General features: G+C 36.3%; 2 protein-coding genes across 2 annotated transcripts; both read left to right on the plus strand.

The window, feature by feature from the left end:
• Positions 1-10: 10 nt before the first annotated feature.
• Positions 11-10,869, plus strand: LOC110733462 (GDP-Man:Man(3)GlcNAc(2)-PP-Dol alpha-1,2-mannosyltransferase-like). Its single transcript, XM_021913516.1, has 7 exons — positions 11-470; positions 8,389-8,675; positions 8,954-9,140; positions 9,451-9,519; positions 9,633-9,826; positions 10,149-10,258; positions 10,353-10,869. The coding sequence occupies exons 1-7, from the start codon at positions 180-182 to the stop codon at positions 10,592-10,594; spliced, it is 1,380 nt and encodes a 459-aa protein (XP_021769208.1). The 5' UTR covers positions 11-179; the 3' UTR covers positions 10,595-10,869.
• A 795-nt stretch (positions 10,870-11,664) lies between these two features.
• Positions 11,665-14,490, plus strand: LOC110733464. The gene is made up of 2 exons (XM_021913517.1): positions 11,665-11,829; positions 13,705-14,490. Exons 1-2 carry the CDS (start codon positions 11,791-11,793, stop codon positions 14,305-14,307), a joined length of 642 nt encoding a protein of 213 aa, XP_021769209.1. The 5' UTR covers positions 11,665-11,790; the 3' UTR covers positions 14,308-14,490.
• Positions 14,491-15,753: the final 1,263 nt, after the last annotated feature.

Below are 15,753 nucleotides of genomic sequence, written 5' to 3' on the forward strand. Positions count from 1 at the left end.
TAATATTCTTTGCAAAAGAGTTCGTAGACTCGGCCGGATCTAAGAAGTAAGAAAAAGCGGGTAAATCCATCTCACTTTTCTTCTCACCCTCTCTACCCACTGTTGTCTTTGTATCCCCTCTTTCCTCGCAAAAATCAACTCCCCAACTTTTGGGCAACAATTTAATTACAATCATACTAATGAAGATAATCTACCTATTAATCTCAACTTTACTATCAATTTTCCTGAAATTTCCAATTGGTGTTATAAATGGAAGAAAAAACAGGAAAAATGCAGTTGGGTTTTTCCATCCATACACCAACGATGGAGGTGGAGGAGAGAGAGTGTTATGGTGCGCAGTTAAAGCCATTCAAGATGAAAGATCAGACCTTGATTGCGTAATATACACGGGTGATCATGATGCTTCACCTCAGAGTCTTATGGCTCGAGCCACTGATCGTTTTGGGGTTCATTTGGCTAACCCACCTAAGGTTTGTTCAATCTATACTCTAGAAATTCCCTTTTTTTAATTGGTTTTGTTTAGCTGTTGTTGCTTTTTTATTTATTGATTGTTTTTGTTTTGAATTGGGTTTGTGTTGTTTGGTGATTTGCATTTGGTGCTCTTTAAGCAATTAGGGTTGTGATGAACTGATGTAGAAGAGATTTAATCACGGTTGTAAGTACAATCTGCAATACTATACCAACTTGGCCTATTTTGCTGGGATTTGCCAGAATTATATAAAGAATTTACACTGTTATGTTGATGTTTTTGGACCTTTTATAAGGGCAATGACGTAGACGAAATGCAATCCGTGTATCAATTACACTTTTATTTAGAGCCGACAATTCGGGTAAACGGGTCGGGTTTTGGTCGGGTAAGAGCGGGTCAGGTCAACTCGGTTCGGGTCAATTCAGATTAATTCCATAACCTATGCGGGTCGGGTTTGGGTTGGGTCATGCTTGAGTTGGGTCATACTTCTTATCGGGTTTGGGTCGGGTTTAGGCCGGGTTAACAACAGGTTGGGTTACATTTGGGTCGGGTGAACAATAGGTCGGGATTAATTCGGGTTTTCACGGGTTAAAACGTGTTAGGGTAATTTTCGAGTTCGAGTTGGGTTCGGTTCAAGTCAATAATTTGCAGGTTAGAATCATGTCGGGTCATTCTCGGATTTGATTTGTATTCTGTTCAAGTCAATAATTTGCGGTTTATAATCAGGTCGGGTCATTTTCAAGTCGTGTCATTCTCGGGTTCAGTTCAAGTCAATAATTTGCGGCTTATAATCAGGTTGGGTCATTTTCAAGTCGGGTCATTCTCGTATTCAAGTCGGATTAAGTTCAAGTCAATAATTTGCAGGTTACAATCAGGTTGGGTCATTTCCAAGTCAGGTCATATTCGGGTTCAATAAACTATAAATAGATAATTATCATTTTTATCAATCTAATTATTTCCTTTGATTATAATATATATGACAATATACTTGGGAACTATATTCTATAATTTAGGAAGATAATTATCTCCTTTGACCGTACAACAAATATATACTGTATTTAATTCTTAAATTTGAGGATGATGATTCTTTCTTTTGCTGCCTGGACCGACTTGGTCTCCCAAGACAAAATGCTTTGATCAACGATAATAAGGTTGTCTAAATTGCATAAAAGGTGATTTGAAATCGCGTCAGGATCAATTTGGGTTGAATTTAGGTGGGTTAATAACAAGTCGTGTTGATTTCGAGTCGGGTTAGTAACAAATCGGGTTGAATTTTTTGGTAGGGTTAGTAATAGGTCTGGTAAAATTCGGGTGGGGTCAACAACAAGTTGGGTTGAATTGGTTTATTTGAGGTCGGGTTTGTAACAGGTAAGGTTAAATTCGAGTTGGGTTAGGAAAGGGTCGGGTTAAATTCGGGTTTTGACTGGTTAAAACGGGTTTGGGTCAATTTCGGTTCAAGTCGAGTTCGGTGCAAGTTAATTAAATTGGCCGTTGTAAACCGGTGCAAGTTGTAAACTGGTAAAATGGTCGTTTAAAGGCAAATTGGATGGTTCCACCCACCAAATTGGACTCCCGGAGGGTATTAGTGACAATGATAAACATTTCGACAATTTTTATCGCGGGCGGAAAAAAGTCTAAAATCTCCAAAATTGAAGGCTAATGTCCACGCTTTTTGAGAAATTTTAGAGGTTTCGAGGCACGTTGTCGCAAAGTCTTGAGATTTTAGGAAATACATGTAGAGCTCATAAAATGCAGTTTGGAACCATATATGATCATTATATGTTGTCATAGATGTTCGTGGTAGGCTTGATTTAATGAAATCGGTGCAATTGTAAACCGGTAAATTGGGCGTATAAAGGCAAATTGGATGGTTACACCCACCCAAATGGACTCTCGAAGGATATTAGGGATCATGGTAAACATTTAGGCAATTTTTATTTCCACGCAAAATAAAGTCAAAAATTCCAAAATTAAAGGCTAATATCCACGCTTTTTGAGAAATTTTGGAAGTTTTAGGGACCGATGTTTAAAACCTTAAAATTTTAGGAGATATATCTCAGGGTCATATAATGCCGTTTGGAACCATATATGATCATTATATGTTGTCATAAATGTTCGTGGTAGCCTTGATTTAATGAAATCGGTACAATTTGTAAACCGGTAAATTGACCGTTATAAGACGCATTGGATAGTTCCACCCACCCAATTGAACTCCCGGAGGGTATCAAGAACCATGAAAAACATTTCGGCAATTTTTATTCGGAGCAAAAATAAGTCAAAAAATTCGAAAATTGAAGGCTTAAAATCCATTCTCTTTGAGAAATTTTGGAGGTTTCGGGGCCCGGTGTCGAAAAGCCTTGAGATTTTAGAGAAAACATCTCGGGGTCATATAATGCCGCTTGGAACCATATATGATCATTATATGTTGTCATACATGTTCGTGGTAGGCTTGAGTTAATGAAATCAGTGCAAATTGTAAATCGGTAAATTGGCCATTTAAAAGAGAATTGGATGGTTCCACTCTGCCAATTGAACTTTCGGAGGGTATTAGGGACCATGGTTAATTTTTCGGCAATTTTTATTTACGAGCAATAAAAAAGTCAAAAAATTCCAAAATTGAAGGATAATATCCACGCTTTTTGAGAAATTTTGGAGGTTTCGAGGCCGGGTGTCCAAAAGGCTTGAGATATTAGGGGATAAATCTCGGGGTCACATAATGCCGTTTGGAACCATATATGATCATTATATGTTGTCATTAATGTTCGTAGTAAGCTTGAGTTAATGAAATCGGTGCAAGATGTAAATCGGTAAATTGACCGTTTAAAAGGAAATTGGATGATTCCACCCACCTATCTGGACTCACGGAGTGTATTAGGGACCATGGAAACATTTCGGTAATTTTTATTTACAGGCGAAAAAAAGTCGAAAAATTCCCAAATTGTAGGCTAATATTCACGTTTTTTGAGAAATTTTTAAGGTTCGGGGGCCTGGTGTCGAAAAGACTTGAAATTTAAGGGAATACATCTCGGGGTCATATAATGTCGTTTGGAATCATATATGATGATTATTTGTTGTCATAAATGTTCGTGGTAGACTTTAGTTAATGAAACCGGTGCAAGTTGTAAACTGTTAAATTGGCCGGTGCAAGTTGTAAACTGTAAAATTGGCCGTTTAAAGGCAAATTGGATGGTTCCACCATCCCAATTGGACTACCGGAGGGTATTAGAAACTATGGTAAACATTTCGGCATTTTTCATTTTCGGGCGAAAAAAAGTAAAAAAATTCCAAAATTGAAGGCTAATATCCACGTTTTTTAAGAAAATTTGGAGGTTTCGGGGCCCTATGTCGAAAAGTTTTGAGATTTTAGGGGATACATTTCGGGGTCATATAATACTGTTTGAAACCATTAATGATCATTATATGTTGTCATAAATAATTATGGTAGCCTTGAGTAAATGAAATCCATGCAAGTTCTAAACTGGTAAATTTGCCATTTAAAGGCAAATTGGATGGTTTAATCCACCTAATTAGACTCACAGAGGGTATTAGAAACCATGAGTACATTTCGACAATTTTTATTTACAAGCGAAATACAGTCAAAAAATTCCAAAATTAAGGCTAATATCCACGCTTTTTGAGAAATTTTGGAGGTTTCAAGGCCCGGTGTCGTAAATCCTTGAGATTTTAGGGAATATATCTCGAGGTCATATAATGTCGTTTGGAACTATATATGATCATTATATGTTGTTATAAATATTCGTGGTAGGCTTGAGTTAATGAAATCGGTGCAAGTTGTAAATCGGTAAATTGACCATTTAAAGGCAAATTGGATGGTTTCACTCAGCCAATTGAACTCGCGGAGGTATTAGGGACCATGGTAAACCTTTCGGCAATTTTTATTTACGGGCAAAAAAAAGTCTAAAAATTCCAAAATTGAAGGCTAATATCCACGGTTTTTGAGAAATTTTGGAGGTTTCGAAGCCAGGTAAAAGGCTTGAGATATTAGGGGATAATTCTCGGGGTCATATAATGCCGTTTGGAATCATATAAGATCATTATATGTTGTCATATATGTTCGTAGTAAGCTTGAGTTAATGAAATCGGTGCAAGATGTAAATCGGTAAATTGACCGTTTAACAGCAAATTGGATGATTCCACCCACATAATTGGACTCACGGAGTGTATTAGGGACCATGGTAAACATTTTGGCAATTTTTATTACGGGGGAAAGAAAGTCGAAAAATTTCCAAATTGTAGGCTAATATTCACGCTTTTTATGAAATTTTTGAGGTTTCGGGGCATGGTGTCAAAAAACCTTACTATTTTTGGAGATACATCTCGGAGTCATATAATGCCGTTTGGAATCATATATGATCATTATATGTTGTCATATATGTTCGTGGTAGGCTTGATTTAATGGAATCGATGTAAGTTGTAAAGCGATAAATTGACCTTTTAAAGGGAAAATTGGATGGTTCCACCCACCCAATTAGACTTCCGGATGGTATTAGAGACCTTGGTAAACATTTCGGCAATTCTTATTTTCGGGCAAAAAAAAGTCAAAATATTCCAAAATAAAAGGCTAATATCCATGCTTTTTGAGAAAATTTTGAGATTTCGAGGCCCGGTTGAACATTTAAGGGATTTATTTCGGGGTCATATAATGCCGTTTTGAATCTTATATAATCATTATCTGTTATCTTAAATGTTCGTGGTTGGCTTGAGTTAATGAAATCGATGCAAGTTATAAACCGGTAAATTGGCCGTTTGAAGGCAAATTGGATGATTCCATCCACCCCATTGGACTTTTAGAGGGCATTAGAGACCATGGTAAACATTTCGGCAGTTATTATTTATGGGTGAAAAAAAGTCAAAAAATTCTAAATTGAAGGCTATATGCCTATATCCACGCTTTTGAGAATTTTTGTAGTCTTCGAGGCCTTGTTTTGAAAAGTCTTAAAATTTTAGGGAATACATCTCGGGGTCATATAATGTCGTTTGGAACCATATATGATCATTATTTGTTGTCATAAATGTTCATGGTAGGCTTGAATTAATGAAATCGGTGCAAGTTGTAAACCGATAAATTGGTCGTTTAAAGGCAAGTTGGATGGTTCCACCCACCCAATTGGACTCTCAGAGAGTATTAGGGACCGTGGTAAACATTTCAGAAATTTTTATGTCCGGGCGAAAAGAAGTCAAAATTTTCCAAAATTGAAGGCTAATATCCACGTTTTTTTAAGAAATTTCGATTGTTTTGGGTCCCGGTCTCGAAAAGGATTGAGATTTTAGGGGATATATCTCGGGGTCATATAATGCCGTTTGGAACCATATATGATCATTATATGTTGTCATAAATGTTCGTGGTAGGTTTGAATTAATGAAATCGGTGCAAGTTGTAAACGACCAAGCCAATTGGACTCTTATGGGGTATTAGGGACCATAGTAAACATTTCGGCAATTTTTATTTACAGGTGAAAAAAAGTCAAAATTTTCAAAATTGGAGGCTAATATTTGTGTTTTTTGAGAAATTTTGGAGGTTTCGGGTAGAACTATCAATTCAGGTAAATGGGTCGGGTTTAGGTTGGTAAGAGTGGGTTGGGTCAACTTGGGTCGGGTCAATTCAGATTAATTCCATAGCCTATGTGGGTTGGGATTGGGTTGGGTCATGCTTGAGTCGGATCACGTCGGGTCATACTTCTTATCGGGATTTGGATGGGTTTAGGTCGGGTTAATAACAGGTTACATTCGGGTCGGGTGAACAATAGGTCGGGTTTAATTCGGGTTTTCACGGGTTAAAACGGGTTATGGTAATTCTCGGGTTCGAGTCGAGTTCGGTTCAAGTCAATAATTTGCGGATTAGAATCAGGTCTGGTCATTCTCGGGTTTGAGTCGGGTTCGGTTCAAGTTAATAATTTGCGGGTTATAATGAGGTTATTTTCAAGTCATGTCATTCTTGGGTTCAAGTCGGGTTCGGTTCAAGTCAATAATTTGCGGGTTATAATTAGGTTGGGTCATTTCCGAGTGGGGTCATTCTCGGTGTCAAGTCGGGTTATGTTCAAGTCAATATTTTGCAGGTTACAATCAGGTCGGGTCATTTCCAAGTCAGGTTATATTCGGGTTTAACAAATTAATAGATAATTATCATTTTTATCAAGCTAATTATTTCCTTTGACTATAATATATATGGGAATATACTAGGGAACTATAGTTTATAATTTAGGAAGGTAATTATCTCTTTTGACCATACCACAAATATATACTTCCTCCGTTCTATTAATATTGCAACAATGAACTTTTTGCACTATTCATCACTCTTGTTTGACCATATAATATGAGTTATACGTTAAGCAAAATATAGTCAAATGGGATCTTGTTGGATCCGTCTCATATAATACTTTCACAATATCAACTTTTCATAATTTTTACTCTTACACAATTATAGGTATTTTGCATATAAAATGTGTTTTGGGATGCGTAATTTCCTCCTTGTTGCAATATTAATAGAACGGAGGAAATACTATATTTAATTCTTAAATTTGAGGATGATGCTCCTTTCTTTTGCTGGCCTTGACCGACTTGGTCTCCCTACACAAAATACTTTGATCAACAATAATAAGGTTGTCTAAATTGCATTTAAGGTGATTTGAAATCGGGTCAGGAACAATTTGTGTTGAATTTAGGTCGGGTCAATAACAAGTCGTGTTGATTTCGAGTCGGGTTAGTAACAGATCGGGTTTTATGGTCGGGTTAGTAATAGGTCTGGTAAAATTTGAGTCGGGTCAATAACAAGTCGAGTTGAATTTGGGTCAGGTTAATAACAAGTCGGGTTGATTTCGGGTCGGGTTTGTAACAGGTTGGGTTAGGAACGGGTCGGGTTGAATTCAGGTCAGGTTAGTAACAAGTCGAGTTAAATTCGGGTATTGACGGGTTAAAATGGTTTGGGTCGATTTCGGTTCAAGTCACGTTTGGTTTAGGTCAATAATTTACGGGTTACATTCGGGTCGGGTCATCTCCTCAGTTCATGTTTGGGTTCGGGTCTCACATACTCGGGTCAACTCGGATCTAGGGTTGGTTTTAGGTCGGGTCAGGTCGGGTTTGGGTCACCATTTTTTTAGGTTCAGGTGGTTTGGTTAATAATCGGGTTTGAGTCGGTATTTCGGGTCGGGTCAACTTTTGACAGCTCTACTTTTATTTGCCTGAATGGCTGAATTGTAGTGGGATTTTGAAGTTTTTGGTAGTGCTAGTGCATTGTGCAAGTGTAGCTGTGTATCTCCCCAATTTGCAATTCTGTTGTTTTGTGGTTTTTGTAAGGTTTTGCGTGATTTCTGATTTTGAGAGTTTATTATGAGAATTTTTTTAGGAGATGATTCATGTTATCTTATGGGAAGTGGATGTTATAGTTGAAGTTCGTTTTCTTGGTTATACCTTCACTATTTTCTTTATTGGCTTGACTGAAGTGCAATCAGCCAATTACAATAGAATATGACTGGTGTTATAAAGTTATGAATTTGATAGGTTTCATGTGGTTGACTGCACTCTAGTAGTCCATCTAGGGAGCTAGTATCCGCTGCTATGCCATGCAATGACTGCATTGAACTGAAATGATTAGTTCAAGCTGTAACAGCTGCAATCCATCTGCATTATTCCAGGTTGTCACTTTGATTATTCAACTCATTGCCATCAATTAGTTTGTCACTGTCTTTCCATTTTTTAGCTTATGATGTACCAAACTGAGGGTATTGAATCGTAAAGATCCAACCTGACTATATTATCTTTTTTTGGCTTGTTCTTTTTGATTGGCTTATTCTTTTTGATATCTTGCTCTCTTTGTGGCCTTGTAGTAGTTAGCAGTTGTAGAACATAGAAATCATTGGTAGTGTTCATCATTCCTGAATTAGTTGTGGCTTGGTTATCAGGTGGTGCATCTAAACAAAAGGAAGTGGATTGAGGAGACAACATATCCTCGCTTCACTATGATTGGTCAGAGTCTTGGTTCAGTCTACCTCTCTTGGGAAGCTCTGTGCAAGTTCACACCTATGTATTATTTTGATACCAGTGGTTATGCTTTTACATATCCACTGGCTAGGATTTTTGGCTGCAAAGTTTTCAGCTATACTCATTATCCAACCATCAGTTCAGATATGATCTCTCGGGTTCGTGCAAGGAGTGCTTTGTATAACAATAAGGACTTAATTGCCAAAAGGTTGGATTTCCTGCATTTGATTTGTATTTTCAGTCTCAATAAAGATTTGCCAAAGGAAACAGCGCATGGAAGACTTGGTTTTTTGAGATCCTTTATGTTTGCGATTGATCATTTTTACTAGAATCTCCATTGTAGGATGCTTGTTTGCTGCTCTTCATAAAGATTGCATAATTTTGAAATCTAGTTATTTGCTGGTAAAAAAGGAGGTTCCATATGATGGCATTTCTGAAACTCCTCTAGAGTTATGTTAATATCCTCAATTGTTCGTTCTGTGGCAGTGTTTGGCTATCACGGTGCAAGATAATTTACTATTCAATCTTCAGCTGGTTGTATGGCTTTGTTGGCTCATATGCTCACACAGTCATGGTGAATTCATCCTGGACTCAATCACATATTGTGAAACTTTGGAGAATTCCTGAGCTTACTAAGAGGGTCTATCCACCTTGTGATACTTCGGGCCTGCAGGTAACTGAAATGAAATTTTCTAGTCACAGTGCCCGTTATTCTTTGATGATGTATCTAACAACAAGTTAACTCTTCTTAAGTTGCTTGAGTAGGCGAATAGCAGAAGGCAAACAGTATAATCTGGTCTTATCAATTAAATAATGAAAAACAATACCATTATTACTTTTACTTTTAGATTTGACTAGCTGACAATCTGGCATCATATTAATTCAATATTTTTTGCTGGCTAGCTGATTTACCTATTACCTTTCATGTTTTTTTAGTATCTTTGATTTCATCTTGTTCTTACATCAATCTTTAACTCAACCAGGCTCTGCCTTTGGAAAGACCCACAGATGTGCCAACTATAATATCAGTGGCTCAATTTCGTCCTGAGAAGGTGGGCATTTCTATGTGTAATTCTGACGCAAGGTATTGTAGTTGTGGTTGACATCTTCAGGCCTTTGATGCCCACTAAAGCTCTTATTAAGATTATTTCTGTGCTTGTCATAGGCACATCCTCTTCAACTCCAGGCATTTGCAAAAGCCATTAGTAAGTTGGATGCAGGCTTGCCTAAGCCTAAGCTCCAGCTCGTGGGTAGTTGTCGCAATGAGGCAGATGAAGATAGACTACAAAAGCTGAAAGAGATGGCTGTTAAGCTGAAGGTGGAAAATGATGTGGAATTCCATGAAAATATCCTATACAAGTATGCAATTTAAGTAACTTTGTCAAAATGTCAGCGTTCTTATTTAAGTAACTTTGTCAAAATGTCCTATACAAGTTCATGACAGTTATAAGAAGAACAAAAAATTTAATTATCCTCTGATTAACTTTCACCCAAAATCTCAAAAGCACCCAGTTATCTTTCTCCCCCTGGCTCCTAAATTTATACCTGTTATATGCTCCATTTGAGCTCTTATTGATGCTGGATCGTTTTAGCTAACTCATGCTATACATGATGTGACATGACACTGACATCACAAGTGATGAATGATTGCTAGTTAGCTTATGTCTGACTGAATGTGCAGGGATTTAGTCAAGCTTTTGGGAGCTGCCATTGCAGGGATCCATACCATGACAGATGAGCATTTTGGCATAAGCGTTGTGGAATTTATGGCTGCCGGTGCAGTTCCAATTGGTAAGCAATATAAGGAACAATAGCTTTATTTAATTTTGCAAGTGCGATAAAACACCTAATGCATACTTGCTGTTGAATTACTTCATCTACCCAGCCCACAATTCAGCTGGTCCAAAGATGGACATTGTGTTGGAAGAAGATGGACATAAAACAGGATTTCTTGCACAATCTGAGGATGAGTATGCAGAAGCTATTTTGGAAGTTTTGTTAATGCCAGAGACAAAAAGACTTGAGATGGCTGCCGCTGCAAGGAAGCGAGCAGGCAGGTTTTCAGAGCAGAGGTTTTACGAGGATTTCAAGGCCTCAGTTCGACCAGTTTTATGCCAAACTTCCTGAGTAAACAAAATTAGTGAACCACACATTTGAGTTTTTGTTTCTTCTTACCATACACTGATTCAGATAGAGGAGTAAGCACTTCATAGTTGGTAAAATTAGTCTAATCTTGAGTTACATAGGGGACAGCAGATTTGTCTTACAGAATATGTTTTTAAATCTCATTACCAAGTGTTAGCAGTTTTTGATTTGGTTACATGTCTAGTTTTTATGGTTGAACGCTTTACATGAATTGGCACAGCCATGAACCAAGAGTATTGATCACGATTACTGCGTTATTGTGAGTGTGGCTTCATTGTTTTCAAAAGGGGAAAAAAATGATAAAAGAAAGAAGCTCAACTCAGAAACTTGAGTTTGGGTCACTTCAGCATGTGGGTCATTTGACTAATTTCATTCTACTAGAACATTGGGAGAGGATGAGATAAAAAAATAGAATAAAATAAAAATCACATGCTTCCTTCTTTATAAATATCTTTAGGGCTTGTTCATATTTACTGAATTAAAGCTAAACTGAACTTAATTGATTGAAGCTAAAATGAACTAAACTGATTGGAGCTGAACTGAGCTGGGCTGAAATGAATATTTTATGAGAGAGGGAAATTAGGAGCTGAACTGAACTGATTAGAGCTGAACTGAAATTAAGAAAATATGAACAGACCCTTAATTTGCACTTCGAAAATTTATGTTGCTAGCGTTTAATCACTGATATACTACGTATTTAACTATTTCTAAATTGAAAATTTAAAAAAGTTATATCAAGATGAATTTAACAAAATTTAAGATGAATTTAACCGCTGTAAAAAAAAGGTATGTAATGTTTGTACAAATAGGTCAAAATGACCCAATAACATTTGACTATACGTATCTTCCGTTTAAAATTAATTGTTCTTTTATTCTATACTCCGTAGTAACAATTACGGAGTATTATTGTCAAAGTTTTTGAACTTTGACTATGAAAAATAAAAATATGGAGCAAGTAATTTGAGACGGAAATAATACTAATACAAAAGAGAAAAAAAAAAAAAAAAAAAGTGATAATCACGCGCAATAGAAGTCGAGTAGTGGGAAGTGAGTGAAAAAAAAAAAGAATTTGATTCTATCAATAAGCTGAGAGAAGTTTGGTGCCACAAACACCATCACTACTCACTAGCTTCGAGAGCTCTTATGGTTCATCTTCAACCTCCGTCCACCTCCTAATCATGGCGGTTTCACTCAATTCCGTCGTCTCCTTTAACTCTGTAAGTTTTCTCTTTTCTGAAAACTTTTTTGAGTAATTTGTTCTTTGATTAATAATCTTGAAGAAAGGTTTCATTTTTATGTATAAATCTCATTCTTTTGGTAGTTTGGTAAATTGTTGTATAAATTTTGCGTATGTCTGGATATCTAATGTAGCTTTGTTTCAAATTATGGTTTATTGAGATTTTGAACTATTAGTAAATGCATAAAAAAAATTATGTGATGAGAATTCTTACATTTCCTTACCCTTAATTTTTGTATGTTGTTGGATAAGGTATAGTGTTATGAGTCCTAATTGGATTGATAGACCTTAAATAAAAAACAATAAAAGGTTAATGATAATTGATAGATTTATAATCTAATTAAGCTATTGCAAATTTGATTTACTTTCCAAGCATGATAGTGAAAATTATATAATGTGCATCAAGGGATGTTCTTAACTTGTGTATTCGAAGAACAGAACATCGTTTATGGATTGGTGTCACATTAGTAGGGAGTGTGTGCTCTAGGATGCCATGTACCTAATAGGAGCCATTACTTGTGGTTGAAATAAGTGAATTCTTCTAGGGTTGAAGGTTGATCCATCGGTCCATCCGTTTTTTTTTGCTGGTCATTGGTTTGTTTCATTGCCCTTTTGTGATGAAGATATACTTCTTCAAGCTTTAAGTGCAGCTAATAGAATTATAGAATTGGAATCTAGATAAAACCTGAAATTCTTTTTCATAGACTTCTATCATGAAGCATGTCAATTTATTGCGCCGTTTCAACTGGCCATGGATTGATGATTATCTGAGCCTGGATTATTGGTTAGTTTTTGTGGAACTTACTGATGGCTGGCTGGTCATCATTTCAAGAGTTCCAAACATTAGGTGGCTTTTATGATGTATTCTCTCCTAGATTGCTTAAGATTTGTGTGTGGATTTGCTTAGTGAACTGTCCTCATTCTATGATATTGCATCCTTCTACCTTCGGCTTTCCATATTAAAGGCTTATATCAAAGTATGATGACAGACACAGACACTCTTTATGATCCCTTGAGATTTTACTTTAGACATTAACATTATGTGATAGTCTCTAGTCACACTTTTTTGTAGTCACAATCACAACAATCACACTACTGATATTAGTTCGATTTCAACCCTGAAACTAAGCTATAAAGAATCATATATCTTGTAATTGCTATTGTCTTTAATTTCCCTCTATTGGATGCACTAGTTTCAACTGCTCAAAGACTCCCTACACTTTGTGTGACTGTGTGGTCTCACTGTCTGTTTCAGGACTTTTGTCTTCAGGATATATGTTTACTCTACTGTCAAAGTGAGTTTATCCGTAGTTCCCTGTACCAATTGTCCTACAAAGATCTTTAGTGGCAAATTCCAAATATATTATTATCCTGCTTCTTCATCAAAGTTGATTTATGACCTTCTGAGCCTCGACTTTAATTTTCAATGAGACTAAAGTTCCTTGATTTGATTTATGAACTTGGTGATGTGAAATAAAATCTACACGGTCTGAGCTTCAGCAAAAAGCCAAAAACTTCCATGCATTTATTTTATGCATTGTTTTGCAAATTCATGTTCTATGTTTATGTTGGTCACATTGCATAAGAGGTAAATCTCAGAAACACAGAACACTTCATGTCCTTAGTTGCAATTTAGTATTGCTAAACTTTAGCATAACAGGAAGAGAGATCAACACTTTAGGTTATAGGATGTTATCAGATGAATGCGTCAATTGCATGTTCTGGTAATCCTGTCTATATAGTTGTGGGAGTAGACTTTAAAAAATTAACCACCTTATCTGATGGCCTGCGAAACTTTTGGATGTAGTTTTAATTATGATAATTTCTGATGTCCTTTTCACAATCAACTATGCAGGTCTCTGGATCCTCCATTAGATATCCTGTTCCGAAAATTGGCCATGTTTCAGCTCCCTTTTCCCTTATCAAATCAAGGCAAACCATTAGTTTAAACAGAAGGCACCTACATCTATCAGTTGCAGAGAGTGACCGTATAGTTACAGATCGCGGTGAGAGTTCAAATCCTGAAGATTCTTCTCCTAATCCTGCTCAATCAGAAATAAGTGTTGCGGATGACTCAAAACAGGAAAACAAGATACCCTCATCTGCTGATGTGCAATCAATACAGAAGAAAGCACCACTAACTGCAAGAGAAAGACTGAGGGCGGCAAGGGTTCTGAGCCGTTATTCAGATTCCAAGCCTGCTAAATCAGAAATTGGGCGCAGTGTATTGGATGCTTTGAGAGAGAGTGAGAAAGGAAAGAAGGGTCTTCCACAAGCCCCTACTAACCTGTTTGATGACAGTAAGCGGGGAATGCCTAAGGCAGGCCTGACGTTCGACTTCCCTGGAGGTCTCGATTTGTTTCTGATTGCCTTCTCTTTTATTTTTATCAGCTCAGTTATGTTTGCAACCACATACATTGTTTGGAAAGTCGGCGCTATACATTACAATGAATTCTGATACACTATAACCGCCATCAAGGAGTATTACTTCGGTAATCTTTTATTGTATACTGGGAATGCAGAAATCATAGTTAAATGAGGCTCTTTACTACTGTATTTAGGTACTGAATACATACAGATGTATATGATTCTACAATGCTTTAAGTAGAACTCGAAACCAACTAGTACTTCTCGCTTGCTAGGCTTCATTTGCACCTATCAATCAGATTGGCTAACAACTGATTCAAATAGACTAAGCCAAAAATTGCTAGGTTGAGGAAGAGAGAATTAACATATTATGTGTAAGATAGATTATCCAGAAGAGAGATGCTCAACTTCCTTAAAATATCGATGGCATGGGATCACTAGGTCCGAGAGTAACATCATCTATCCTCATCAAATTACTATTTAATTGACGATCAAGCATGGATATCAACTAACTTAAGTGTTTACTCCATATATAAAGTCTTAAAAGACGATACCCCATATCTAATAATTAAATTATGTGGTGCCATTTTATATTAATTCACAAAATAAAAATTGAGTGGATGAACCAATCAAGTGTTTGTTGAATGGTACAGGAACACATTCTTGCAATAATCTTATGATACAATGATATCCCTATTTCCTCTATTATTCAGTAGCTCCTTTTTACTCCCTGAGGCCAACTAATTTAGCACCATATTACTGTATAAAAATGAGCAATCAAGGACCTGCTCTCTGCCGACAATATGGACTTTAAATTTTCTACAAGTGTCCTTTCAATTATGATAAAAGAAATTGTCAGAACAAATACATAATTATTTGGCCTAAGCTAGCTAGTCTAACAGAGATTGAGCACTAAAGAGCAAGAGGGCTTTATAACTTGTCTATTTCACCTCTTCATTTGCCTCTATGACCCATCATTTTTCATCACCAATTAAGACCATTTAATTGTGCTAAAATTTATTGATACCTTGGGCCTTTGGCTCAAAAAAAAAAAATAAAAAAAATAAATAATAAATGTTGTTTGGTTTTGGAATACAAAAAAGTTTGCAAGTTTAACTTTAACCTTCATGTTAGATAAAAGTTTTCTTAAAAAATATTCATGAACATGATACAATGCAGATGACATATATACAAGCACGTCAAACACAATTTAATACCCAACTTTTTTAATTTCTGATGTTAGATGAACTAGCATTTTAATCCGTTTAAGACCAGCTGTGTTAATTAAGGGATAAAGACATTTTAAAAAATCGAGAGAAATTAATTGCAACAATACATATATGTATTTTCAATTTGTGTTTTCGTAGATATTATATATTTCAATGTTGCACTGCTACAATTACATGCATGATGCATTCATTCACAAGTCACAAGATAGACTAGCTTACAACCATATTGTCCTTCTAATTCAGTTTCATTTATATTAAACAGTATAAATTTGGACGTAAATAGTGTACATATTAGATTAAGAATTATC

The sequence above is a fragment of the Chenopodium quinoa genome, unplaced genomic scaffold (assembly GCF_001683475.1).
Source record: "Chenopodium quinoa cultivar QQ74 unplaced genomic scaffold, ASM168347v1, whole genome shotgun sequence".
Classification (NCBI taxonomy): domain Eukaryota; kingdom Viridiplantae; phylum Streptophyta; class Magnoliopsida; order Caryophyllales; family Amaranthaceae; genus Chenopodium; species Chenopodium quinoa.